This window comes from Aquarana catesbeiana, linkage group LG12, assembly GCF_042186555.1.
Source record: "Aquarana catesbeiana isolate 2022-GZ linkage group LG12, ASM4218655v1, whole genome shotgun sequence".
In the NCBI taxonomy this organism is placed as follows: domain Eukaryota; kingdom Metazoa; phylum Chordata; class Amphibia; order Anura; family Ranidae; genus Aquarana; species Aquarana catesbeiana.
The window spans coordinates 225,933,919-225,960,664 of record NC_133335.1 but is presented as its reverse complement, the minus strand read 5'-3'; the positions used below and the strand labels follow the sequence as shown (position 1 = coordinate 225,960,664).

Below are 26,746 nucleotides of genomic sequence, written 5' to 3'. Positions count from 1 at the left end.
GGCCATTAAAATTATATAAAGTGAGGTTGGCAGCACGGTGTCTGATGCTCATAAAAAGCTCTTTATTGAATAACCAACAGGAATAAAAAAAAAAAAAAAAAAGGACCTAATGCACAAAAACAGCTGACTTTTTTTTTTTATCCATACTTTTCCTTTCCTGAACAGTCGTCATGTCAGCCTGCCATTGGTCAGGGGGTGGAGCTGACCCAATGGTATCCTGACATGATGAACTCCAGGAAACGTATAATTAAAGGAGGACACCGTGGAAGATATAAGCGTTGAAGTTGTTTTATTTGTAAACAATAAGGAAATGACTTAAAATCTGTACAGAATGAAATCACAGCGGGTGCACATTAGTCAACCCTACCAAGTATTAATTATTGGGACTTGTTAGAAGGAAGACTATGGGGATTCAGTCACCCTCCAAAATACTGCAGGTAAGTTCTATACTGCAAATCTATACAGCAACGGAGAGTGAAGGACATTGATATTAACACATCCTCAGTTCTAAGTGCAGCGTTCCCCGGGTGCGTTGCCCGTTGTTGTGACTTGTTCATGGAAAACCGACCACCACATCCACAGGTTACTTAAATGTTTAAAAATTTCCAAGATTAAATATTTGCTCCAGAATTTAAGGAAGTATTAAATGAAATACATTGGCTGCTTTTGCTGATCTCTGGCTGAAAGTGCTAGTCCCCTATCATGCTTGTCCACTGACCGTGACCAAATATGTAGATCGGGAGTTCCAGCTTCACTGGCTTTATACTTGTTTAGGCTTTACAGGTAGGCAAAGAGCATTTGATATAATAAAAAAAAATCTGTTAAAGTGCTACAACGCATGTGGAATCCCAGGGCTGGGATGCTGCAGAAACGGTTCATTTGCTGATGTTTGTTGGACTGAGTGTGAGATTTGAGGGGTCTGAAGAATGCAGAACAGGTTTTCATGTAAACATACAATATGGGGGAGATTTACTAAAGCTGGTGCAGCTGTGCATAGTAACCAATCAGTCTCCAGGTTTTAGGCCCCATTCACACTTGAGCAACTTGTCATGCAACTTTGGATACCAAAGTTGCATAGCAAGTCGTTCCCTTTCTTATGTTTTCCAATGATAACCATTCATATATGCTCGATTTAAAGTTGCAGCGACTTCAAAAGTAGTTCATGCACTACTTTGGTCCAACTTTCATGCAATTTGAGGGCCATAGACTTCAATTTTAACCCTCAAAAATGTATTGAAAAATGTACTTGAATATTATAAAATGCAACAGTTGTCCACTATCACTGGTCAAACCCAAAGTCGTATCCAAGTTGCACCCATCCAAAGTTGGCGCAACTTTGGAGTGGTACAATGAAGCCTTAGGCTCAGTTCACACTAATGCAACAACCCCTCGATTTTGGAGCACTTGTCACATCAGAAGTCGGACCGCAGTTGGCCCCCATTCTGTACAATGGAACCGTACTAGTCGGTGCGACTTGAGCAGCTCCGATTTAGAAAAAAGGTTCCTGCACTACGTTTGGTCCAACTTGCATTGACTTCTGTTAAAGAAGTTGCATGCAAGTCATGCCGAAGTCCGACTGTGAACCCGCAGTGTGAACCCGGGGCTCATTGTCAAAGCTGAATTGAACAAGATGAAGTTAGAAGCCGATTGGTTACTATGCATACAGCTGCACCAGATTTTGTGTGCTCCAGTTTTAATAAATCTCTCACTATGGGGTTGATTTTTCTAAAGGCAAATCCACTTTGCACTACAAGTGCACTTGGAAGTGCAGTCGCTGTAGATCCGAGGGGGACATGCAAGGAAAATAAAAAACAGCATTTTAGTTTGCACAAGATTTGATGATAAAATCAGCAGAGCTTCCCCTCAGATTTAGGGCGAAACAGTGGTGTAATGGATAGCACTTTTGCCTAGCAGTAAGAAGGGTTGCTGGTTCGAATCCCAACCACGACACTACCTGCCTGGAGTTTGCATGTTCTCCCTGTGCCTGCGTGGGTTTCCTCCGGGTACTCCGGTTTCCTCCCACACTCCAAAGACATGCTGGTAGGGTAATCGGATCCTGTCTAAATTGTCCCTAGTAGTGTATGAATGTGTGTTAAGGACCTTAGATTGTAAGCTCCTTGAGGGTAAGGACTGATGTGAATGTATATGTAAAGCGCTGCGTAAATTGACGGCGCTATATAAGTAACTGAAATAAATAATACATTTACAGTGACTGCACTTCCAAGTGCACTTATAGTGCATAGTGGATTTGTCTTTAATAAATAACCCCATATGTGTCTGTTATTTTTCGAAAATGAACATTGTGTCACATAAATTGGATATAAACCTGAACTGGATGGCTTTTAATTTGCTCTATGCATTGTCATTTTTAGTCCTCGTTTTCATCTTTTTCACCTTTTGTTCAGTCTCAGTGACGCTGATCTCCTGCAGACTCTTGGCAACCACTTCCTGTCTACATGCACTCCAGCAACGGTCACATTGAGCAGGTTTCCTGATAGTGACAACAGTGGACCATGCCTGAGTGATTTGTGTTGAAACGACCACTTGTAGCCACCATTGGATGCCCGTGTGACAATGCAAAAGATCAACTAAAAGAAAGGAACAGAGTTTTGCATCCTATAACAGGAAGTGTCTGAACAAAGATTTTCATGTTAGGATCACCAGGGGAAGTTGTAGATTGAAACGATAAGTTGACTTTTGAACAAAGTGCTCTTATCCTTTTTATCCCCCATTCCCTTTCCACCGATGTATATTTCACTTAATCCATGGCCCGCAGCCTCCCGTGTATTTACATCCATCGCTACAAGCCTCACTGTCCTGCACTTTAGTGCCCCATAGACTTTTATAGGGCTGCCCTGAGTCCAAAGACTATTGCAGAAGGTCCCATGGAAATCTATGGGGCTGCCATGTGCAGGCGTGCCCAGGACAGCAAGAGCTGGGCGCAGACCTAAGAACCCCATTATATAGATCTCTCCTCCAGAAATCCCCAACAAACAGACGTTGGGTAGGTTACCTCTTTGAAATCTACCAAAATCACAAATATTCTCTTTCCGTGGAATTTCCCTTTAAGCCGACTGTAAGCAGGAGATTTCGTAACGAATAGTTTACAAAAAAAGTCCCACTAGTCCCCACAATACAGTAAATGGCGTACCTACCCACAGGTTTGTATTTACCTCCTCTGGCACCTGAGGTCTCCTGGGCAGATTCCAGCCCGGCCTGTGCACTTACATCACAAAGACTTAAATTAGACGTTGCTCTTGCAATGCAGGTAAGGACCATTCGAATCTATGGGTCTATGCACGCGAGGGTAGCCTGGAACTCAGATTTTACTAGCTGAGCTCTAAAAAGCACGGGGGCCATTGCTGTCAAATGAGTTAAAGTGGTTCTAAAGCCCAAAGGTTTTTTTTTTTTACCTTAATACATTGTATGCATTAAAAGGATAAGTTCAATTTAAAATCAAAAAGAATAAATAAACATTTTTTTGCAGGTAAAGAAAAAAAAGAAAAATGTGCATTTATTTTTTTTTGGAGCCTGTAAAGCATTGTACCAGTGATCAGAAGATTACTGGTGCCATGCAGGTCTCCTGCAGATCATTCTGTGTATCTGTGTGCCCCTACATCCATCCATATGGGCAAGCAGATACACGGACAGGAAGAATCAATAAACTACCACAATACTCCACAGCGCCGTGGTAGTTCATTGAGAACTACAAGCCGACAGCCGCAAAGGACGTCGGGGGCTTATAGTTTGTTCACATACAGAGCTGTGTGACTGAATGACTTGGCTGTGTGGGCGGAGCCCCACACAGCCGCGCTGATTTCAAAAAGTGACAGAAAGTGCTAGAATGGGGAATTTCTCCCTGTACTGCTGTCAAAGGGAGGGGGGAATTGGGCAGCAGCTGCCGCATTGGGACCATGTTACCCTAAAAACGTGTGGAACATGTAACATCTTCCCAAAGGTGAACTTATCCTTTCTGTGACACATAACACCCCCTCCCCTTATACTTACCTAAGCCCATTGTCCATCCAGCGATGTGCATGAGAACAGCGGCGCTCTCCCTCCTCACAGGGTGATTGATAGCAGTGGGAGTCATTGGTTCCTGCTGCTGTCAGTCAAATTCTGCAGTGAGGGAAAGGGGGTGCGGTCTGTCAATAGATGCAGGCAGTGCTACTCTGGGGACACCCGTGCGGGCTTGCTCCTTAGAAAGCCTTCTATGGGGGCACCTGGCGAGGGGGAGGACCCAGGTGCAGGAGCCCAGAAGAGGCGCATTGGGGCTTCTCTGTGCACAGAGAAGATAAGTAGAACATTTTTTTTTTAACCACTTAAAGAGGAGTTCCGCCCAGGGGCTCCATTAAAAAAAAAAAAAAAAAAAAATTAAAAGTCAGCAGCTACAAATACTGCAGCTGCTGACTTTTAATTGGACACTTACCTGTCCCAGGGTCCAGCGACGCGGGGGATCGAAGCCCCGCTCGTCCCCCCCCTGCGCTCGTCGGCGCCGGCATTTCAACTGTGGGCGCCGGGCTGTGGCTTCACAGCCTGGCACCCACTGCGCATGCGCGAGCGGCGCCGCACGCCGTGATTGGCCGCTCAATCACCTGGGACCTGTAATGGGTCCCAGATGATTGACAGGAGGGAGGGAGCAGAGCGGAGCCCTTCCTGTGCCTGGGGGGAAGTGATGTCACCAGCCCAGGCAAAGGAAGAGGCAGACTACAAGGGACCACCTAGCAACAGGCATTTAGAGGTAAGTAAAAAAAAAAAATAATATTCAAATGTTTTTTGTTTTTTTTTACAATTTTTCAGGTATTTTTGTGTTTTTGGGTGGAACCCCACTTTAAAGACCAGGCTACTTTTTCAGACTCGGTGTTAGAAAATTACTTAGAATCCCTAAACATTATACCTTTTTTTTTTCTAACACCCTAGAGAATAAAATGGCGGTCATTGCAATACTTTTTGTCACACCGTATTTGCGCAGCGGTCTTACAAGTGCACTTTTTTTGGAAAAAATTCACTTTTTTGAATAAAAAAAAAAATAAGACAACAGTAAAGTTAGCCCAATTTTTTTTATATTGTGAAAGATAATGTTACGCCGTGGAATGGCGTCAAACTTTTACCTTTAAAAATCTCAATAGGTGACGTTTAAAAAACTCTACAGGTTGCATGTTTTGAGTTACAGAGGAGGTCTAGGGCTAGAATTATTGCTCTCGCTCTAACGATTGCGGCGATACCTCACATGTGTGGTTTGACCACCCTTTTCATATGCGGGCGCTACTCACGTATGCGTTCGCTTCTGCGCGCGAGCTCGTCGGGACGGGATGCTTTAAAAAAAAATTTTTTTCTTATTTATTTTACTTGATTTTATTTATTTTTTCACTGTTTTTTTAAAAAAAAAAATATTGGGTCATTTTTATTCCTATTACAAGGAATTTAAACATCCCTTGTAATAGAAAAAAGCATGACAGGTCCTGTTAAATATGAGATCTGGGGTCAAAAAATCCTCAGATCTCATATTTGGACTTGAAAACAAAAAAAAAAAAAAAAATTGTCATTTGAAAAAATCACAACAGAAAAATGGCCCTTTAAGACATATGGGCGGAAGTGAGGTTTTGACGTCACTTCCGCTGAAGATGGAAGGCCATCTTCCCCTCACTCATCTCCATACCCAGCCACGGACAGGTCCCGATCGCCTCCGCCGCTGCCGACGGCGAATCTGCTGCAGAGACCACCATTATCGTACACAGAACTGCCGGCTTAAAAGATGGATACCTCGAATGTGACAGCAGCTGCTGCCATTACCGAAATATACATCTTTAAACTGACGACGTATATGTACAGGAGCCGGTCGGCAAGTGGTTAAATAAAATAAACAAGTAAAGCTTTACAATCACTTTAAGTATGGCCTTGTGGGGTGTGGGTGGAAATGGGTGACAGGAGGGTGGTTTGGCACAGTTTACTGTATTAAGGAGCTAGGGAGGGGGCTGAGGGGATTTTTTTTTTTAATACCATGAACTAGTTCTTTAAAGGAATTAACATATTCAACAAAAAGCCAGCATGCACGGGAGCAGCCAATCACATCAGATGACCCAGAGGTAGAAGTGATACAGATAAAGGTTGTCATAATTCCATATGGTCTGTTGGGTTCATCGAAGCCTACTGTAAACAAACCCCCGTTACCTCTACCAACTCCATAAAGTTATGCACGGTTTCAAACACAGCTGGACTGGGAGAGTACAGACTTCCTGGACACTGACACCCAAACTGATGGAGGTGAATGTACAGCGGGAGATAATTTGGGAATACGACTGAAGGAAATAAACTCGTAAAATGATCGCATTACATTTCCAGCAAAATTGTCCTTTTACTAAAATGTTAACAGCAAACGTGTCAGTGATTCCCTGTAGTAGCTCAGAGATCCCAATGAGTAAGCTCCGGCGGGCAGAATGAAACGTGTTGGGGGCGTGGCCTGGTGGGGGTCCAGGCTGAGACTGCCATTCATTATCACACAGCAGGCTTTGACTTGATGCGCTGATCCTGGGACACCTATCACTTGCTACCAGCTCAGAGTTTAGCTCATGTACTGCCCAGATCTGTATTAAGCATCCTGCTGAGCTGTCGTGGAACTACAGCCTTTCATGCTGGAGTCTGCACGCACTACAATGGCTGGTGAGTGTAGCTTTGCCTAGAAGCTGAGTGATATGCGATAGATATACCTTACATGAGACAGGAGCAGGCTTTGGTAGCCAAGGACTCTTCTAGCTGATGAACCACGAAAGTCCCAGCGTGTTTTTGGTTCCAAAACAGCTGGATGTCCAAGGGTTGCTGTATTCGGCATTTAACGGAAAAGGAAACTCAGAACGTAATAGAAGGTACTTTGCGGTTTTCACCCTTTGTGCTTCTTGACGCCATAAGAAGGAACGGTATGCATCTTCTTTACCTTGTCAATGTGTTTGAATTACATGCTGACCCTCCACCCAAGAGCAATGCTAGACGGCACGGCTGTATGTGAGGCGTGTGTTATTGTCAGGAGTTATCTAGACAGAAGGAGTACACAGAGCCGTCTATTGGAAGGTTAGCTGTAAATCTCTGAGTAGAAGTAGTACACAAAGCTGTCTATCGGTAGGTTACCTGCAGATCTCTGGGTAGAAGAAGAAGTACACAGAACTATCAGTGGGTTAGCTGTAAATCTCTGGACAGAAGATGTACATGGATCCTTCTATCAGTAGGTTAGTTGTGAAGCCTTCTTGTTGAAGCATGGCCTATCAGTCAGTGTGGCGTTCCTGAAGGGACTGTGGTCATATTTCAGAACCAGTTCCAGCTCCTGAAAGTCCTGAAGCCTTGCAACGTCTTTATCCTAAAATAAGGGAGAACCGTAGAATTAGAATATCTATATGCTGTCAGATTCATCCACCCTACCAACCCTCTCTACTAGGGTTGCACCGATGCCGGTGCCGATACTAAGGAGCCTTTATCAACAATATTACTCAGCCACTGAAACAGAGAGAAAAAAAAAAAGAAACATTGGGGGTTATTTATGAAAGGCAAATCCAATTTGCACTACAAGTGCAAACTAGAAGTGCAAAGTGCACTTGAAGTTGCACTGAAAGTGCACTTGGAAGTGCAGTCGCTCTAAATCTAAGAGGTAGATCTGAAATGAGTGGAAGCTCTGCTGATTTTATCATCCAATCATGTGCAAGCTAAAATGTTGTTTTTTATTTTCCTTGCATGTCCCCCTCGGATCTACAGCGACTTTACTAACAAGTGCACTTTCAAGTGCACTTGCAGTGCAAAGTGGATTTTCCTTTCATACATAACCCCCATTGTTTCTTTTTGTATCTTTTTGTTTTTTTTTTAAAGATATTTTTATTGGGTTTTGATAAACCAATCAATATACAAAAAAGAAACTTTGGTTATTCATAGCAGTGCATGAACATGTAATACACTTGGACATTCAATAAACTTATATCAATTTACAAGCCTCGTGATTATTAACTGCAATATTACGAGATATGACCATCAGACAGTTCTCCAGGTTTGAAAGGCAGCTAGATATGTTAACACAGTGAAGTGCATGGCATGATCAAGAATAGTATATAACAGGGGTCTTCAGAATGTCAGAGTTTTAGAATGCCTCATGGGAAGTATAGTTCTGCAACAGCTGGAGGGCCGTAGTTTGAGGATCCCTGGTATATAACAATGTATCTACTCCGGGGTAAGGGTTAGAGGGCTAGCTATCCATCTGCCCCATATTTTTTGAAAGGTTTTGGTGCTTTTCCGAGTCTCAAACGTGAGTTTGTGTAATGGTAAAGAGTCATTAATTATTTTAACCAGATGGACTTTAGGGGTGTCTGTGAACCTTTCCATGATAGTAAAATGGACTTCTTTGCGTAAAAGTACAGGATGCAGAGGAGTCTCTTAGCACAAGATGATATATGTAAGTCACCAAAAACGCCCAAGAGGCAGTTCTTGGGGTGTAGAATATTCGGGAGACCTATTGCAGATGAGAGGAAGGAACCTATCTCCACCCAGAAACTTTATACTGCTGGACAAGACCAGAAACAGTGTAGGAAGTCTGCCGCTTGACCACATCCTCTAAAACAATCAGCTGTGGGAGACAACCCCATTCTATTCTGTTTACGTACTCGAACCGGGGATGGAGGTACATATAATGTGCCTCATTTAAAGTCCCAAACTTCCCCCCTGTTGACAACCCCATTCTATGTAACCTAGCAGGGGTAAGGTGAGATGGATGAAAGATTTTAATGTGTATGATATGATCCCTGGAAGAGATCACTGAGGACTTGTATGTGTCACTGAATTCTGACCATTCATCTTCTGTAAAGGGGATTTCCATGGAAGACTACTTTGTCTGGGCTATTCTGAACCCAGGGTTGCAATCAGTCGTGAGGGCAGCATAATATGTGAAAATAAATTTAGTAGGGTCAGGGTGTCTTAGCATTTTCTCTAATGGAGGTATGATGAGGTGGTTGTCTAGAGAGCAAACTGAGCATGAAGAACATGACGGAGTTGGTAGTAAAAGAACTAGTATGAACGTGGTAAGTCAAAATCAATGCACATTTGTTGAAATTATTTAAATCCCTGTGTGTCATAGAGGTGGCACAAGTATTTGACTCCTCTAGAGTACCAACATTGTGGGTCAGGCAGAGAGTACACTTCTTTTAAGTGCGGTTTGAACCATAGAGGGTTATTTGGGGGAGGCTGACCAGGGGACTTTAGCAATTTTTGAGACAATCAGGTGGAATAGGGAAAGTGAGGTTGCCAACATAGACGTGCCCTGATGAGCCGGGACCCGACCTCTACATACAATATTATGTAGGGTCTCTAGAGAGGAGGCAATAGCTCCCTCAGTAGTAGTACAGGCGTTTGCCGCAACCAGGTGTAGCCAGTCATGATTGTGGACTAGTTGGGAGGCTAAATAGTGCAGATAGAAGTTCGGAAACACCAAGCCCGCCAGGTGTGTTGGCAGCCTCAGCGTCTCCAATGTCACCCTAGGGGCCTTACCATTCCATAGGAATGCCATGCAAATCGTATCTATCCACCTGAAAATGGATTTGGGGATCCTACAAGGGTAGTTGGCAAAAATAATTTAGGTAGATAGATCATTTTAAGGGTACTGGCCCTACCCATGAGTTCCAGAGGTAGGTCCATCAATTGCTTAGTTTGTATTTGTAGCCGAGTCAATAGGGGACACAGGTTATTTTCAATGTAAGAGGTCAAGGATAGTTGCACTATAAACCCCAGATATCTAAAAGAGGACACCACTTGCAATCTAGAGTCTGGGTGAAACCGCAAAGTTGCATCAGGATCCAATAGAAAGAGATTAGATTTGTCCCAGTTCACCTGGAAGCCAGAGTAGTCACTAAAGACATTGATCTTGTATCTTTCTGTTTATTCATCTACAGATCAATGGGATAGGCTGCTTTTGACATGACTGTAATCAGGCTGCTTGACACATGACAGGTTTGGCTTAAGCTGACCATAGGGCTGTGCAAAGGAGGAGGAATACTTGGCTACCTATTACTTCAGTAACATAAGCTTTATATTAGGAGACCGATGATGGTCTGGCACCTACCTTCCGGAGCATAGTGTTCGGTAGTTTGCGGATTCTCTCCACGTTGTCTGGACTGACGCCCAGCTCATAGCAGCAGACTCGGAGCAGCTCTCTGTAGGTCAGGGCCTCCCTGTCCATCTCCACCTCAATGAAATCGTTGTCCCCGGGGGCACTGCTCTGAATTCTCACTTTCAGGACTAATTCTACCCAAGAGCAAGAAAAACAAAATCACATCAGAAATGCAGTATGCATTCTATAGAATGTTAGTCCTTGTACCATTCACAGATAGCAGCATGTTTAGCTTCCTTTTCCATCTAAGACAAGCCATAGGATTATGCGATTTCCTTTACTGCAGTCACGGGTTGCAAGAAAGAAAATTGATTCCCACTAAGATATTGTGTTCTTCTGGCAAGGGGGCGCAAGAAGCCGTCCCTGCTGGGCGAACACAGGGATTATTGGTAGCGGCTATAGCTGCAGGCAATAATCGCATGCTAAAAATCCAACATGCTGGTTTGTACCCTATTCAATGGATGGATGAATCAACCTGGGTACAATCAGCCTGCCCATACATGGATCGAATACCTGTTGAAGATCCACCAGGAAACGCGTTTCTCTGGTAAAACTGGAGCTTTCCAACCAGCTGACACCATGAGCTATGCGGATTGGAGATTTCTGGCTCTCACTCAGTAGTGGGCCACCTGGGGCCGTCCAGCTGTTGCAAAACTACAAGTCCCATCATGCCTCTGGGAGGAATTGCAACTGCCTGCCTTGCAATGCCTCATGGGAAACAGCTGGAGGGCCCCAGGTTGCCTACCCCTGCTCTACAGAGACCACTGTGGTTGCTTTAGAAGGAAAAACACAATGTAAGACTTTGTGCACCTTTTGTGATGGTACATCTGGTGAGTATTTAGCGGATTTAACCACTTCAGCTCTTTGAATATATATAGTATGTCCACAGAGTGAAGGGTTGGTCACAAACTTATGTCTGCAGTAGCCTCTGCTCGTTTTGTTCAGCCAGATTCAGGCTGTAGGGTAAAGTGATGCAGGTGGCTGTAAAACCACCTGATCACTTGTACAGTGCAGGAAATGCTATCTACCCCTGCCGGCACACCCTCTGTGCTTACAGGGCTCTCCCACTCTTCTCAGGAGCCTGGGACCACTGGAGGGCTGATGGATGGAGAGTGGAAGGAGATTGAGGAACATCTTTTCCTCAATCTCCTCTGCAGTGAATGAAGCTGTGTGCGATCATTTCTCAGCATGATCTGTGTTTGGTTAGCTGCTTTGGAGGACAGGGAAGACATTGCCGGGTATAAAAGAGAAGTATGGCATTTTTATATATATCTTTTTAAGAATTATACTTACCTAGGTGGAATGCTGCATCTGTCCCCCCCCCCCCGCCGGCTCAAACGCTGAGAACCGAGCAAACACCACGATCGCTCAGTTCTCAGAGCTCCCCAAGGAGGGAGCTGGTGACTGACAGTCACGCTCTCTGCTCTGCCCCTCCCCCCCCCCCCCCCCGTGCTCACTGGAGCGCTTGGCTGTGGAGGGGGCGGGAGTGGGCGGCTCAGGCTCTCAGCGGCGCGCTGAGAGGCTGAGCCGGGCTCCGGTCCAGGCATGTGGGCGGATCCCGACTTCATTGTCGCGATCTTGCCCCGATCCTGGACCTGCTCTGTAACGACAGGCAACAGCGGGCTTTAGCTCAATGTCTGCTGAAAACGGGTCACAGGGGGTGCAGAACAAACTGCTTTAGCTGTACTTCTCCTTTAACAGACACACAATGTCTCCATAAGGAGTACCTGTCACCTGCCCAATGGCATCAAATGGGGGTTTGTTAAACAGGTCTTCACCCTCTTAATGAAGTTTGCTCCACTCCACTCCTTCTTCTATCTTATATGTGCATAGTGCTGTTTTTTTGATTTACCTTTTCTTAAAAAAAAAAAAAAAAAGTCTTTGGCTCCGCCCCTTATGCCTGTCACTCGCCTAGGCCAATGACATCCACAGTGCCTGCTGTGGCTCCTGGGTTATGCATTTCACATATCCCAGGAGGCAGAGTGTTTAATTTTCAAAGGAGGCAGGGTTTGGGCCAAGTGGGGCATCATCGGGAGGTCTGCCCGCTAAACCCAGAAGAGCAGACGGGCCTCTGGGTGACGTCTGAAACAACATGGCAGTGCGGGATCAAGCGATGGCAGGGGACAACACCGGATACGCTGGGTGTGTGAATATTTAAAATGTGCAGAACCTCCTGGTAAGCGGGGGGGGGGGGGGGTTAAAAAAAAAAAAAAGCGAAGTACAAGTGATGGTGGAGCAATGAAGATCCCATTTAACCCCCTTGTGACAGCAGTAAAGTTAAATAAAATAAATACCTGTATTTAAAGGGAAGGTATTTAATCTCTATATAGTGCAACACCATTGAAACACTGAATATTAAAATATTTTGACGAGCGTGGGGAGTATGTTATAAATTTTTGTAGGTAAGGTATTACTGTGAAAGTCAGAGTGAGAGCAATAATTTTAGCATCATGGCTCGCGGTTTACTCTAAATTGATGAATAGTAAAGGATTTTAAAGCATTGTCCATAAGAGAATTTTGGGTACTATCGTTTTTCGTTATAGACTTGACATGTTTGGTATCTATTTACTCAATGTAACCTCATCTTTTATATTTTACCAAAAAGTGGGTAATAAATTCTGTGCGATTTAGTTTTTCCTGAAAATTTGCATTTGACAAACAGTTGTGTAAATATCGAGCAACTACTAAATTGTGTCTTTATTCTGGGTGCAGAAGGGGAGGCGAATATGGCAGTCACAGCTGCATTTTTATTTTGTACCCCCCTGACACAAGAGCTCACTTTTAAAGGCCCCATTCACACTTGGCAATTTGGAATCGCCTCAAATCTGCTTGCAATTCCAAATCGTGATAAAACATGCACCCTGCGTTTGGGTGGCATTCATACTTAAAGTCACCCTACATGCAGTGCGATTTTGCTGTGACTGTAGCGTGACGAAATCGCATCAAAACACGCCTTTAAAAAAATAGCATGAAGCTTGTTGGCCAAAAAGGAGCAGGTGCTTCCTTTAGGTGACAAACATGTACAGGGCAGTCCATTAAAATGAATGGGCTGCCTATGCACAACGTGCGGAAAAACACGCGTAAATCGCGATTAACAAAATCACGAGTGGGAATGTTTGTTCCAACTATGAATCTGAATGGGGCCTAAATCTGTGCCCAGGCTGTTGAGCTTTAAAGTGGCTGTAAACCTCAGACATGAAATATGAACAAAGCATATCCCTCTATAGTGTTTCCTTGTCCCACTCCAGAGCAAGTGGCATTGCTGTCTGCTGCTTCCTTCCTCTGCTATCAGCTTGAGTCACTTCTGACAAGTTTCCCTGACACCAAGAAAAAATAAAAGGTGACGGGGAGGAGCTTAACCATACAGCCTGTGACTGACAGCTTCAGGTCTGTTGCTGTGTGAAGAGAGGTGTGTCCCTTCCCTCCAATCAGATCTCAGAACTGTCCTCACTGAGCTCTGCAGAGTGTAATTTCCATCTCCGCCCCAGACAAGCTTTATAAATTCTGGACAGATGTAGAGAAGACTGCAGATAAACAGATACAACTTATATAGGAGGATTTGTTTCATCTCTGTTTATCATCTGAGGCCAGTCACCTCACTGGGTATCTGTAAGGATTTACAACCACTTTAAGCCAAATACCAGTGTTGAAGTTGGTAGTGTGCTGATAGAGGAGGGATCTGAAAAACATGGCCGCCCAGACTCCTCCTGCAGGGAAGGAGACCTATTTGTGAGCCCCCGGCAAAGCGCGCAGCGGTACCTTTCATGTTAGACGGGAAGGCTCCGGTGAAGAAGAACGGCTGAAAGACTTGCATAGGTCCACCATGAGCGGCGCTGTGCGGAAGATTAGAGGGAAGCGGTGAGAACATCCCGCGGTTCTGGGAGACCGGCGTCTGGCACACGGATCCAGCCTGTACCGGCGAGTGCGCACATTCTGGCGGGATCTGGACTTCGCCGTTGTAAAACAAAGACGGGAATTTGTCCTCTTTCTTCACGGAAGCGGTCAGGTGAATGTTCTCCACGCCGTTGCTCAGCAAAGGAAAACTGGTGGGGGGTGGCGGCGGTGCGATGTGCGGGTTTCCGTTTTCCGCGAACGTTGCGGGGGTGGTCTCTTGCTTGACGGCGCTGTCGCGGGTATAGCCGTACGGGAAAGGCGGATTGGCGAGGTAATTCGGGATAAACGATAAATCGGCTTCAGGTTTAACTTCCTCTGCTTCCAAATCCTCCACTGTAATAAAAAGAAACATTTATTTACAAAAACAAAAAAACGCAAAATGTGTTCAATACAAACCAGGCAGAAAAAAGCGGCGACCCCTAGTGGTAGGCCGTCCAGCAACTGCGTATTTCAGTCTGTCATAAATTTTGATCGGCTGCTTGTAGAGGAGCCATTAGGCTCCAGCCTGGGTGCCCGCACGCCGGTTCTGACAATGAAGGGCCTTTCACCTGGCTGCAGAACTTTCCCAGCTACCTCTTACCTAGTGCGTCCTTTCTGGGCTGCTAAAAAGGAAAGCAATGAAACGTATCTTCCCTGGGAGAGTCCGGGGACCCCGGGAATTGTGGGACAATGCAGAGTTGTACCGGCTCCTCTCGTGGACTGAAATGGCTTGCACCGATATCACTGCACACTGTGAGCTTCTCGCAACGTGCATTAGAAACTGCAGCAAGGCAGAGCTCACCTCATTTCCTGGCTGGACGGCGTTCAGCATCATCTAGCCCAGGGGTCTCCAAACTATGGCCCTCCAGTTGTTCAGTAACTACAATTCCCATCATGCCTCTGAATGTCAGAGTTTAACAATAAATCATGGGACGTGTAGTTCTGCAAAGCTGGAGGGCCGTACTTTGGAGATCCCTGATCTAGCCCATGGGTGCTGAACCTGTGGCCCTCCAGCTGTTGCAGAACTACAATTCCCATCATGAGAGGTAAACGAGAAATCCTGGACAGCCGCACTCAAAAGTAATCTTCGATCTTTATTTAAATATAATCATAAAAATACATGCCACAGCATCACGAAGCAGGAAAGCTGACGCGTTTCACACTGTAGTCAGTGCTTAATCATAGCTAGGATCATAGGATCACAGGATTTCTCGTTTACCTCTTAATTACCAGCATTGCCTGCACCCGTTACTTCCAGCATGGAGAAAATGTTTGTTCCTCACAGACCTCTTTCAGAGCGGTGATATTTTTCTCTCTCTACAATTCCCATCATGTCTCTGTCTTTGAGAGTCATGCTTGTAACGGTTAGCCTTGCAATGCCTCATGGGACTTGTAGTTCCACAACAGAGGAAGGGCCACCGGTGGAGCACCCATAATTCTAGCCCTTTCCTCCCCAGCCTGACTGTCCTTAGCCCGCCCCTTTCACTCAGTTCTGTCAATCATGGAAGCTCATGATGACATGTGGGCGTTACCTATGTCTACAAGCCTGCCTAGGAACGCCCACTCCTCCAGACTGACACCCACCCATCAAGGCATTTAGATATTTTGCATGACCAGCCCAATATGCTTGCATTAGGACTGAAAGTGGTTGTAAACCCTTTACAACCACTTTAACCTACAGGTAAGCCTAGATTAAAGCTTACCTGTAGGTGCTTGAAATATCTCCCAGACCTGCACGGTCTAGGAGATATTTGCAAATCGCCGTAGGGTTATTTCTTCTGCGCATGCGCCAGAGTTAGAAAGGGCACGCTGTGCCGTTTCTAGCTGGGGTCATGCCGTTAAAGGCAGCTCTCGCGCGCATGTGCCGGAGTGACGTCACGCGACGTTACACGACTCCGGACAGTCACAGAGCCGGAGTTCGCAGCCCCGGAAGGAAGAGGGGTGAAGAATGGATGCTCGCTACTAGCGAGGAAGACGGGGACATCGCGGGCTTCTCCTGCAGGTAAGTGTCACATAATGGGCTACTATGCGATGCACAGTAGCCCATTATGCTTTACCTTTGCAGGGAAACAAAGAGGAAGTAACACCCATCAGAGTTTACTTCCTCTTGAAGATTCTTGAGAGGATTACTGAGGCAGGGAGCTGTGATGTTTTCAGGAAGATATGTACGGCATCCTGCTGGCCCCTCCCACTGATCTACCTGCATTGCATAGAGAAGAACAGAGACCCGGTGATGACCTCTAAAATGAGCTATAAAATGGAAAGATTTTATTTTAAAATAATCGTTATCACGTTGATGAGGAGGGAGAGCGGAGCTAGGGAAGGCAAATTAATAGCAAACTAAACTTCAGCCTTAACGTGGTTGAAAAAACCTCAGATGAACAAAGCATATCCCTCTATAGTGTGTACTTGTCTCAAACCAGAGCACAAAGTGTCACTACTGTCTGCTGCCTCCTTCCTCTGCTATCTGCATGAGTCACTTCTGACAAGTTTTCCTGACACCAAAAAAGGGGAGGGAGCTCGAGCCTGTGATTGACAGTCTAAGCTCTGTTCCTGTGTGGAAGGGGGGGGGGTGTCCCTTCCCTCTAATCGGCTCTCAAGAGCTCTCCTCACTGAGCTCTGCAGAGTGTGACTTGAGATCTCCGCCCCATCTTTTTTTCCTGAAAGCTCAGACAAGCTTTATAAATTCTACACTTTGAATGGATGTAGAGAAGAGAAGACTGCAGGTAAACAGGTACAACTTATGTAGGAAGTTTTGTTTCATCTCTGTGCATCACCCGGGGATAGTCACTTCACTGGGTATATGGAAGGGTTTTAAATCACCTATTTATTATTTATAAAGCTTTATAAAGCTGCTTGGAGAAATGTCTTCCTTTCCCCCAGATGTGGAAATAAGCCAACTTACATCAAAATAGGATGCAACAAAAAGGGAGACATTTTAATGATCTTTATAACAATGTTCTCTGGTGTAGACATATCGTATAAAGCTAATTATACTTTTTAAGCTTTGGAAGGAGTAGTGAGGGGTTAGACTCCCTGCCTGTGTCCCTACTGCAGAGGTTTGATCAATGGGGGTCTATTCATCAAAAAAAAAAAAGAATAAATAAAATATGGCTGTATGATCGCCTGAGCCTTTAAATAACCATTATAAAATGTTCCCAATTCTGTTTCTAAAATGTATATATCCTATGACTGCCAGCGCCATCTAGTGGCCATAATGGATTATTTTCCTAATTTCGGTATTTCAGAAAAATAAAAATACTGCAGCCTGGCCACCAGATGGAGCTAACAGTCATCAGAAATACACATATTAGACACATCACGGGGATTATCTGCAACAGCTGAGACTTTTGAGCAGCAAATTTTTTAGAAATAAGAGCCTTTGAGGGTTCCCCTGCCTGGGAGCACCACCTGACAAGACACCTTGTCCCCATGTTAATGAGGAGAAGGGCTTTATGAGTACATCCCTGGCTTGGTGGTAGTGGGGGGGGGTCTGCAGGGGGAGGGGGGGCAGGAAAAGAATGACAAACTTGCCTCCCAGGACTCTCTTGATCTCCCTCTTGGATGTGAGCTGAGCAGCTTTCTCTCCTTTGTTGGTGAAGATGTCTTTATCAGCTCCGGCTTCTAGCAGGTAGGACACGATGTGGGGGTGATTGCGCTTACAGGCCCAGTGCAGGCAAGTCCTGTGTGCGGGGAGAAGACACAAGGCTGTCACACCAGAAAACAGAACGAGAAAAGAAAAATCCCAAAAACTGACATCCGCCTCGGCTCCCTGGGTGTAGCAGTGGTCCTCTCTGCAGAGATCCAACAAACCCGACAGAGAGGCTGCTGCTCACACACAGGCAGTGACCTCTCTACAGAGATCTGATGGAGGCTGCTGCTCACACACACATATACCAGCGATCCTCTCTGCAGAGATCCCTGCACACACACACACAGATACCAGTGGTCCTCTGCTGAGATCCAGCACACCTGATAGAGAAGCTGTGCACGCATACAAGCAGTGGCCTCTCTGCAGAGATCTGATGGAGGCGGCTGCTCACGCACAGATAGCAGTGGTCCTCTCTGCAGAGATCTGACAGAGGTCGCTGCACACACACACATACCAGCGGTCCTCTGCAGAGATCCAGCACACCTGACAGAGAGGCTGTGCATGCATACAAGCAGTGGCCTCTCTGCAGTGATCTGACACACCAGGCAGAGAGGCTGCTGCTTACACACAAGCAGTGGCCTCTCTGCAAAGATCTGACAGAGGTTGTTGCACACACACACACCAGCGGTCCCCTCTGCAGAGATCTGACACACCAGACAGAGAGGCCGCTGCTCAGACACAAGCAGTGGCCTCTCTGCAGATATATGACAGAGTTTGTTGCACACAGATACCAGCGGTCTTCTCTGCAGAGATCAAGCACCTGAGAGAAAGGCCGCTGCTTCAACACAAGCAGTGGTCCTCTCTGCAGAGATTCAGCACACCTGACAGAGAGACTGTGTACACACACACACACACACACACAAGCAGTGGCCTCTCTGCAGAGATCTGACAGAGGTTGTTGCACACACACACATACCAGCGGTCTTCTCTGCAGAGATCTGACACACCTGATAGAGAGGCTCCTGCTTACACACAAGCAGTGGCCTCTCCGCAGAAATCATCACATACCAGCGGTCTTCTCTGCAGAGATCTGACACACCTGACAGAGAGGCTCCTGCTTACACACAAGCAGTGGCCTCTCCGCAGAAATCCGCAGGTCATTGCACACACACAGATCTCTGCAGAGAAGACCGCTGGTATCTGACACACACGACAGAGAGGCCGCTGCTTACACACAAGCAGTGGCCTCTCTACAGAGATCTGACAGAGGTCCTTGCTCACACACAGATACCAATGGTCCTCTCTGAAGCTGAAAACAATCACCAACAACATGAAGCTGTATATATATATACACACACACACACACACACACACACACACACACACTAGTAGAATTTCCTTTGACATTTTTCATTGTAAGAATGCAGTAATAACGTTTCACAGGAGCCATGGCTTCACTTCTCCAAAATCACTGTCACTAATCAATCGTCATTATACGAAGTATCAGCTGAGAAGTGGAAAGCGATTGTATACAATATGTAGTGACCATGGCAACTGTATACATAGTAACCACAGCACCTGTAGGGAGTCTCTAATAACAATGGTTGCTATGGAGACGTACAGACGTTTATAGAGGACTTGCAGCAGCTGGAAAACAAAGTCACAGTAATCAGAAGAGGAAACTGGGGGGAGGACATGTCTGTGCATTATAGAGAAGGAAATCCTTTTATTTCCATTTCCTAGTCCGTACATGTCACCCTCCATGCAGACTCAGTGAAGTCTGACCATCTCCTATGTACTTGTAGTGATGTGTACGCCGTATATACGTGTCACCCTCCATGCAGACACGGTGCAGTTTGAATGTCCTCTAGTAGTGACGTGTATATGTACAGTGTACGTGTCACTCTCCACGCTGACTTGGTACAATCTGAACAACCTCTATCTGTAGTGATGTGTGTGTGTATATATATATATATATATATATATATATATATATATATATATATACACACACACACACACAGTGAACATGTCACCCTCCATGCAGCCACTCACCAGCCGTTGATCTCATTCTGAGAGTTGATGTCCACCCCGGCGCCGAGCAGTTTTTGCACTTCTTCCAGGTCCCCCAATGCAGATGCTTCCCTCAGTCTTTCTTCCATGTATGTGGGGGGATCGGTCATACAGAGCCGGGGGAGGGGGCACTTCTGATCTGATAGGGAACACAGGGCTTAGGTCTGCATGGAGGATGTGGGGAGGACTCACCGATCGGGGTGGGGGAGACACTGCACAGATCTGATTGGAGGACACAGATCAGATCTGCATGGAGGATGTAGGAAGGACTGGGTACAGATCTGATTGGAGGACACAGATCAGATCTGCATAGAAGATGTAGGAAGGGCTGGGTACAGATCTGATTGGAGGACACAGATCAGATCTGCATAGAAGATGTAGGAAGGGCTGGGTACAGATCTGATTGGAGGACACAGATCAGATCTGCATAGAGGATGTAGGAAGGGCTGGGTACAGATCTGATTGGAGGACACAGATCAGATCTATATGAAGGATTTTTTTTTACTAAGGTCTTGGTACAGATATGGTTGGTGGGTGTTTAGAAGACAGAGATCAGATCTGCATTGAAGATGTAGTATGGACAGGGTACAGATCAGGTTGGAGGGTTTCTAGAGGACAGAGGTCAGATCTGCATGGAGGATGTAGGGAGGTCTTGGTACAGATCTGGTTGGAGGAAACAGAGATCAGATCTGCATGGAGGATGTAGGAAGGAGGGGTATTGGTCTGGTTGGAGGATGTATGGAGGACACAGAGATCAAATCTGCATGGAGGACACTGCTCACACACAGAAACCAGTGATCCTTTCTGCTAAGATCCAGCACACCTGACAGAGAGACTACACACACACTCAAGCAGTAGCCTCTCTACAGAGATCTGACAGAGGTAGTTACACACAGATACCAGTGGTCTTCTCTGCAGAGATCTGACACACCTCTGGTTGGAGGATGTAGGGGGGGCACAGAGATAAGATCTGCATGGAGGATGTAGAGGAGACAGGCCTGGTTGGAGGGTGTATGGAGTACACAGAGATCAAATCTGCATGGAGGATGTAGAGGAGACAGGCCTGGTTGGAGGGTGTATGGAGTACACAGAGATCAAATCTGCATGGAGGATGTAGGGGTATATGTCTGGTTGGAGGGTGTATGGAGGACACAGGGATCAGATCAGCATGGAGGATGTAGGAAGGAGGGGCATAGGTCTGGTTGGAGGGTGTATGGGGGATGTGGGGTTGTAGAGGGGACAGGTCTGGTTGGAGGGTGTATGGGGGATGTAGAGGGGACAGGTCTGGTTGGAGGACACACAGATCAGCTCTATAGAGAATACAGGGCTGAGGTCTGCATGGAGGATGTGGCACACAGAGATGAGATGTGGGAGGACACACACACACACAGCTCAGATGGGAAGACTTCGGTCGGGCTGCAGGGACATTGGAGGTGTGCGGGGCCCGGTGTCCGGCCTCCCCCGGGGTGCAGAGCGCGGACCGCAGGCTCGATGCACAGTGCTGGGGGGCGGGATTAGAGGGGACACACACAACTCAGCAGATTGGTTCCGGGGGGAGAAAGAGACCGGAGGGCGCTGGGTGGGGGGCGGAGCGTCAGAGGTCACCTATTAGGGCGGAGCGACAAAGCCACCCCAGCGTGTCAGAGGGCGATCAGGGAAGCACGTGTGAGCTGGGAGGGGGAGGCATAGTAGTGACATCACTAGACCCCGCCCCTGATCTGTCAGTTCTGTGATTGGTGGATTTCTCTGGTTAGTTCACTGAGAGCTCTTTGCTCATGGGGCGGGGGGCGGGGATTTCCTTTTGTTTTATCACTCACTGGCTGTCTGTGGCAATTTTTTTCATTTTTCACAATGTTAAAATCAGCATTTTGTTTTGAATCCCCCCAATCATTATATATTTTCATAAAGCAGAGGCCTCGGGGAATAAAATGGTAGGTGTTGCTATTTTCTATGTCGCAGGATGTATGTGCAGCTGTTATCAAATAGAAATTTTTGGAAAAGAATACACTTCTAGCGGAGCTCCACCCAAAAAGGGGAAGCTCCAATTGTTCACACCCTCCTCCCCCTCCGCTGACACATTTGGCACTTTTTGGCGGGAGGGGGTACCTGTTTTTGACAGGTATTATGGTTGCCACCTCATCCCTTTAAACCCGAACACTTATGAATTACACAGGTTCTGTGGCTGATTAAGATGGTAATTAACCACTTCCCGCCCGCCCTATAGCGGATTGACGTCCGGGAAGTGGTTCTGTTATCCTGACTGGACGTCATATGACCCCCGGGGGCGCGCATCGCGGCAATCGGTGGATCGGTGTGTCAGTCTGACACACCGATCCACCGATCCTGGTAAAGAACCTCCGGCGGAGGCTCTTTACCACGTGATCAGCCATGTCCAATCACGGCTGATCACGCTGTCAATAGGAAGAGCCGTTGATCGGCTCTTCCTCACTCGCGTCTGACAGACGCGAGTAGAGGAAAGCCGATCGGCGGCTCTCCTGGCAGGGGGGGTCTGCGCTGATTGTTTATCAGCGCAGCCCCCCCTCAGATCACCACACTGGACCACCAGGGATCGCCACTAGGACCACCAGGGAAGGGGCAACATGTGGATGGCCAGGTATGTACCCCTTGGCCATCCACATGTGCCCAGTGTGCCCAATCTGTGCCAATCAGTGCCCACAAATGGGCACTGATTGGCACCATTATGTTGCAGTGATGCCCAGCAATGCCACCCTTAGGGGCATCACTGCAAATAACCAGTGTAATGAGTGCCACCCATCAGTGTCCATCGGTGCCACCTGTCAGTGCCCATCAGTGCCCACCTATCAGTGCCCATCCATGCCCATCTGTGCCAACTATCAGTGCCACCCATAAGTAACCATCAATGCCACCTACGAGTGCCCATCGGTGCCACCTATGAGTGCCCATCAGTGCCGCATACCAGTGCCACCTATCAGTGCCCATCAGTGCCACCTATCAGTGCCCATCAGTGCCGCCTATCAGTGCCCATCATCAGTGCCTGTCAGTGCCACCTCATCAGTGCCACCTCATTGGTGCCACGTAATCGGTGCCCATCAGTGCCGCCGTATCAGTGCCCTTCAGTGCAGCCATATCAGTGCCCGTCATTGAAGAAGAAAACGTACTTTTTTACAAAAAGTTTTAACAGAAACAAAGAAAAACTTGTTTTTTTTTCAAAATTTTCGGTCTTTTTTTATTTGTTGCACAAAAAATAAAAACCGCAGAGGTGATCAAATACCACCAAAAGAAAGCTCTATTTGTGGGAACAAAATGATAAAAAAATTGTTTGGGTACAGTGTTGTATGACCGCGCAATTGTCATTCAAATTGCGACAGCGCTGAAAGCTGAAAATTGGCCTGGGCGGGAAGGTGTCGAAGTGCCTGGTATTGAAGTGGTTAAACTCACTTGGTGCCTTATCTGCATTAAATTAGCCTCAGAACCCGTGTAATTCATATGTGTTCGCGTTTAAAGGGATGAGGTGGCAACTCTAACAGGTACCCGCTCCCACTTCCGGGAGGCTCTAATTGGTTTGAAAAAGGTTGGGCTCGGGGGGGCAGAACCTACCCAATTGTGACACTAGAGGATCAGTATTTGCTATTGGTTTCCAGCTTCTCCTCCCGGCCAATCAGTGCAGGAGGCGGATCTGAAGAAGACCAGGTTGGCTAGGAGGAGAAGCCGGGAGAAGTCGCGGCTGTGGAGGGATGAGTGCGGACCTGGGGGGGGGGGGTGTTTGCCACCCCCCCAAAATAGTTTAGCACCAGCCGCCACTGTACCCAAATGTTTGGTAAAATGTAAAAGATTATGTTTTGACGGGTAAATATATACCAAACATGTCAACATCTAAAATTGAGCATGCCTGTGAAATGGCGGCAAATTGCAGAACCTAAATTTATCCTTAGACGATGCTTTCAGTTTAGAGTTAAAGTAGATCTATAGGCAAACGGGCAGAGGGGAAGAGAGCGTCTCTGGCAAGGGAATTACAGGGCTCAGGTGAGTAAAATGGGGGGGGGCGGTCACTGAAAGTTTTTCACCTTAATGCATACGATGCATTAAGGTGAAAAAGCACGAGGGTTTACAACCCCTTTAAAGCTGAACTCCAGATAAGTCATTTTAGACAGTTACAGCAACTGTTTTTTTTTTTCAAATTTTAGATAAAAGGTTTTACATAAACAAATAATAGCTGATCAATGTTACACCCCCCTTTCAGAGGGTTTTTCTTTTTTTTCCAACCGAACTGTTGCTCTTGCTGGGCAGCTTGACCTGCTACCTGCAGTTGTAGGCTATAAATAGACTTTCTGGACAGATCAGCAGATAAAAATAAAGGAAAAAAAAAACAAAACAAATGTGTCCACCACATGTAAGGACAGGTAAACTACTAGATTTTATATATTTTTTTAATTTAGAAACACTTTATTATAAAGGACAGATCAGGCTTCATGTTTGGTACTCTGCTGAAAAAAAAAAATCTTTGATTACAGTAGTGCCTTGACTGTCGCTATGGTAACATGATCAGCAGTTGATGATGTCATAGTGGCGAGTGGGCAGCTCAGTGTATAAACAGAACGTGCCTGCACAGCTGTCATTTACTCCTGCAGAGTTCAAGTAGTAGGACGTGCATTGTGCGTTCTGTCAATTTGGCGATTATTTGTCAGGATTAGCTGTGTGTTTTCTATAAAGCACAGATTTGGGCGATTATTTGTTTGGATTAGTTGTGCGTTTTCTATAAAGCGCTGATTTTGTAGAATATTTGTTAGGATTAGCTGTGTGTTTTCTATAAAGCGCTGATTTTGGTGATTATTTGATAGGATTAGCTGTGTGTTTTTTTTTTTTTCCGACGACTATTTTAGCACGCATATTTATCTTGTTTGTGAGTGTTAGTATTTTTGTATTCTTAGTTACTTAATTTACTAAGAGGACCATCACTTATTTAAAAATGAGAGCCTTGCGCCAAGGGCGAAGGCGGCAGGACCGTTTTGGTCAGGGGAAGTTACCCCAGATTATGACTGGAATATCCAGAATTCAAGAAGGCGTAGAACCCGATTCTTACCCAAAACTTCATCAGGTGGATCACCCTGAGATACAAACTGGAATCCATACTGAGGTGCCAACAAGAGTTCTGCGTACTCCAGGAGCCTTGGAAGCCAATCCCCCTGTGATCAGGAGAAGCTCTCGAATAAGAGCTGCAAAGAGGAAGAATGATGGTGGTGATGAATGTGACATCTCAGCAAAAACACGCGCCATCGACTGCCAGCTGTCTCAAGATTGGCTTCCTCAACCAGTAGCCAAAAAATCTGAGACACAAACCAGGATCCATAGGAAGGTGCGAACTGGAGTTCTCCATACTCCAGGAGCCTTGGAAGCCAAGCCTTCTGTGATCAGGAGAAGCTCTCGAATAAGAGCTGCAAAGAGGAAGAATGATGGTGTTGAATGTGACATCTTAGCAAAAACACTTGCCATCGACTCCCAGCTGTCTCAAGATTGGCTTCCTCAACCAGTAGCAACAAAACCTGAGACACAAACCAGAACCAATAGGAAGGTGCCAAAAAGAGTTCTCCGCACTCCAGGAGCCTCAGAAGCCAGGCCTCCTGTGACCAGAAGAGCTCCTAAGAGGAAGAATGATGGTGGTGATGAATGTGACATCTCAGCAAAAACACCCGCCATCGACTCCCAGCTGTCTCAAGATTGGCTTCCTCAACCAGTAGCCAAAAAATCTGAGACACAAACCAGGATCCATAGGAAGGTGCGAACTGGAGTTCTCCATACTCCAGGAGCCTTGGAAGCCAAACCTCCTGTGATCAGGAGAAGCTCTCGAATAAGAGCTGCAAAGAGGAAGAATGATGGTGTTGAATGTGACATCTTAGCAAAAACACTTGCCATTGACTCCCAGCTGTCCCAAGATTGGCTTCCTCAACCAGTAACCAAAAAATCTGAGACGCAAACCAAAATCCATACAGAGGTGCCAACAAGCGTTCTCAATACTCCAGGAGCCTCAGAAGCCAAGATTCCTGTGATCAATAAAGAGCAGGAAGCCTTACCGCTAAGAAGAGCTACAAAGAGGAAGAATGATGGTGACATATGCAACATCCCAGCAAAAACATTTGTCCTTCCCTCCTGGCTGTCTGATGATTGGCTTCCTGACCTCGGCTTAAACTTATATTACAAATATGTTTTTTATTCACCTTACGGTTTAGCAGCTAGAGTCTGTGAGGCAGCAACTACCATATTACAAAAGCAATTTGAGGCGGTGCCCGGTGCCCCATCTGTAAGATTTGTATGCGACGAAGTAACTCCAGTGTCAGGACCAACTGTTCAGGTTCATGCATGCCTAGAGGGTAGGCATGCCTTTGTATCCTGCTATTTAGGAGGCAAAGTGATGGTCGCTGACCCCCTACTACGGGGCTGTCCAAAGTTTAGAGCTAATCCCTGGAGGCAACTCACAGAAAGCTATCAGGCAGTAGTCAAAAATCTAAATCGCAACATAAAGATTATAAATGTGCAAGCACAACCTTTGCAGGATACAAACTGTGTTGCATATGCGATAGCAAATGCCTACGAACTCCTCACACCAAATGGCAATCCCACCTGCTATTACCGGCGAGAACACATGAGGTTGCACTTAGAAGAATGTCTACGGAATGGAGTTATTACAGAATTCCCAAAGATTTACAAGCCAATTAGATATGTTCGGGACGGCTTTGGTGGCTTGAAAAAAGCTCCATGGAAGTAGAGACAGAGAAAGAAATTGAGGGCACAGATTCTTCTATTCCTTTCTCTGTAGCCTCAGATGCACTGCATTTGAATGATCAGAAGACAGAGGCTCGTGTTCATTTATAAACTGAAGCACAGTGCACCAGAATACTATGCTCAGTTATCATCTCACACAGGAGCGATCAGTACCGATCACTTACTCTGTCCATTCACTAAAGGAAGGCAGGTCCGAAACAAGGTGTGGGCAGGAGGGGCGGCTGCCCTGGGCACAGTAGTATCTTGTGAGTTGGGGGGGGCTGCAAGGAGAGTTCTACCTACAAGCTTACAGGACTAGTGACAGCAGCTTCAGA

At 46.1% G+C, this 26,746-nt stretch overlaps 1 protein-coding gene across 1 annotated transcript; it reads right to left on the bottom strand.

Annotated features, from left to right (window-relative positions):
* Positions 1-272: 272 nt before the first annotated feature.
* On the bottom strand, positions 273-21,277 carry ANKRD40 (ankyrin repeat domain 40). The gene is made up of 5 exons (XM_073606804.1): positions 19,656-21,277; positions 17,543-17,691; positions 13,895-14,362; positions 10,088-10,269; positions 273-7,348 (listed from the first exon to the last, which is right to left on the bottom strand). The coding sequence occupies exons 1-5, from the start codon at positions 19,781-19,783 to the stop codon at positions 7,214-7,216; spliced, it is 1,062 nt and encodes a 353-aa protein (XP_073462905.1). The 5' UTR covers positions 19,784-21,277; the 3' UTR covers positions 273-7,213.
* Between the last annotated feature and the right edge of the window lie 5,469 nt (positions 21,278-26,746).